This window comes from Lycium barbarum, chromosome 6, assembly GCF_019175385.1.
Source record: "Lycium barbarum isolate Lr01 chromosome 6, ASM1917538v2, whole genome shotgun sequence".
Lineage (NCBI taxonomy): Eukaryota > Viridiplantae > Streptophyta > Magnoliopsida > Solanales > Solanaceae > Lycium > Lycium barbarum.
In genome coordinates, this window is record NC_083342.1 from 114,703,948 (window position 1) to 114,706,330 (window position 2,383).

The 2,383-nt window shown below is 33.7% G+C and overlaps 1 protein-coding gene across 1 annotated transcript; it reads left to right on the forward strand.

The window, feature by feature from the left end:
* The first annotated feature begins 1,462 nt into the window (after positions 1 to 1,462).
* On the forward strand, positions 1,463 to 2,383 carry LOC132644434 (ethylene-responsive transcription factor ERF086-like). The gene has a single exon (XM_060361029.1). It carries the CDS (start codon positions 1,463 to 1,465, stop codon positions 2,381 to 2,383), a length of 921 nt encoding a protein of 306 aa, XP_060217012.1.

Consider the following 2,383-nt stretch of genomic DNA (forward strand, 5'->3'; position numbering starts at 1 on the left):
ACAAGAAATTCGATTTTCGGATATCTAAAAATCCAAAGTTTCAAATCCGATCCAAAAAAATTAAAAATTAAATCTGAAATCCAATCCAGAATTTGAAAATTTCAAACTATAAGTCCAAAATGTTCGGAATTTATCCAAACTATGCACACCCCTAAGTACGGGTATCAGACAATGGGTTGAAAACCAAAAAAAAAATTAATTAAGAAATAATATATATAGAGAAAATAAATATATTATACATTTATTAATTTATTTTAAATATTCACTCATTGTGAGTGAGTATTTTTTTCCGGTATGTCTTTTTTACTGTAAATGCTTTATATGCTACTCATGTAAATACTTTTACAGAACGTAAATACTCACTCACAATGAGTGAATATTTACACTAAATAAAACATTCCCTTCCACACACACATTTTGAATTTTAAAATACATCCATATGGATAAGTACTACTTCGGGATGCTATATACAGTTGCAAACAACATCGGGCGTTACTAATTAAAGAAATAGTATTGAAAAAAGACAACACAAAGGTAAGAGTTATAAGTACAATCTGGAATCTAGGAATAATAATTTCAGTTCAAATGAAAAGCAAGTTGCATTATTACCACTTCATTCCCCTAGTTTACCCTATAGTTTATTCAGCTCAGCCTGTCTATGGATACCCAGTTGCACGTCAAGTTGTTGTTTATACTTATCAATGCCTATGCATCCATGTATTACATGGATGCTTGCTATTAATTTAAGAGTTAATATCATTAGACACCTTGCTGGTAAGAGTTTTTAGTGGCTACGCCTTTGCATGTCAAACCAAGATACTTCATTCTGCTAACTATAATATATACGGGTATAATGCAAATTAAATATTGGTCACTAAAATTAATAGCAAAACAACAAACGCATAATTGAGAGACGGAGTATATGCTTTATCCATCGGGCCCTCAATAGGCCTTTTTTTAATTAACTAACAATGATCTTCAGATCAATTTTGTGTGTACCTCAACTATTTTATTGGATATTTACTATTTCCTACCAACACAAGTATAAGTTAATTTTGTCTATCAAGGCCTAATTTACTCTCTCATCTCTATTGATAATTAAATCTTGATCTTATTTCACTTGTTTAATTGACCGTTAGACCACACGCAAAGGACCTTGAGGGGTTCACACAATTTTTTTTTTTTTTAAATTATATTATATATACAAGATTAATATTTTTATGTATATATAATAAATGTCGGATCTCTTTAGTTTTTTTCGTTTTACTTTTTAATATTTTGAATTACTCCAATAAAAAATTTGACTCGGCCGCTTAACCACATCCACTTGTGCTCTGCCTCAATAGTTCTTTAAAGCCCTTATTTATAGTGCCAGATTGGCAACACTACGTACTCTTTATAGAACTATACTTCCTTCTCATTGTCAACTATAGTGCTATTTTAATTTGCAACTTTCCCCTTAATGGCCACGGAAACCACCATCATCACCACCAACACCAACATCAACACCACCAAATCATCATCACCACAACCAAACAAATCAGTAACAAGAAAATTTGTAGGTGTAAGACAAAGACCTTCCGGAAGATGGGTTGCTGAGATCAAGGACTCGTCTCAACGTGTGAGATTATGGCTAGGAACATACGATACTCCTGAAGAAGCTGCTCGTGCCTACGATGAAGCTGCCCGAACCCTACGTGGCGAAAATGCACGAACCAATTTCGCTTCTGTAGCTCCAACTAATCCTAATTCAGGCGATCAATCGAATATATTGCAACCAAATGATGGTTCTCATGATCATAACAAACATGGTCTTAGTTTTTCTTCTCTAAAAGCGAAATTAAGTAAGAATTTACAAAGCATCATGGCTAGGAATTCAGAAAATAAGTCATCGTCCAAGAGTAGAGTAAGTGACCATTTCACATTTGCTAGAATTTTCCACTCCAAGAACAATTATGATCACCAATACCAAAATCATCCTCATGTGGATATGAACAAAATTGAGAAAGTTGTACAGCCAAGTATTAGAGTACTTCCACATTTAACTGATAATAATAATGATTCATATTCTTCTTGGGAAAATTCAAGTGTGTCTGATTGTAGCAGTGAATGGACTGCTTTTAGACAACTTGGACTGGACTCTGATTGTAACAGTGAATGGGCTGCTTATAGGCAACTTGGGCTGGACTCTGATAATGGATCAGATGGAAATGAATTTTTTCTTGGATCAGATCCAATGGCAGGGTGGATTAGTAGTCCAGATATTATGAGTAGTGCTGGAAGCAGTGAAGGATCATCAAGAAGCAAAAGGTTTAAAGTTTCTTCTTCTATAATGGTTCCTCCTACTTTTAGTGAATCTCCTTTACGCGGTGAGTATTACTAA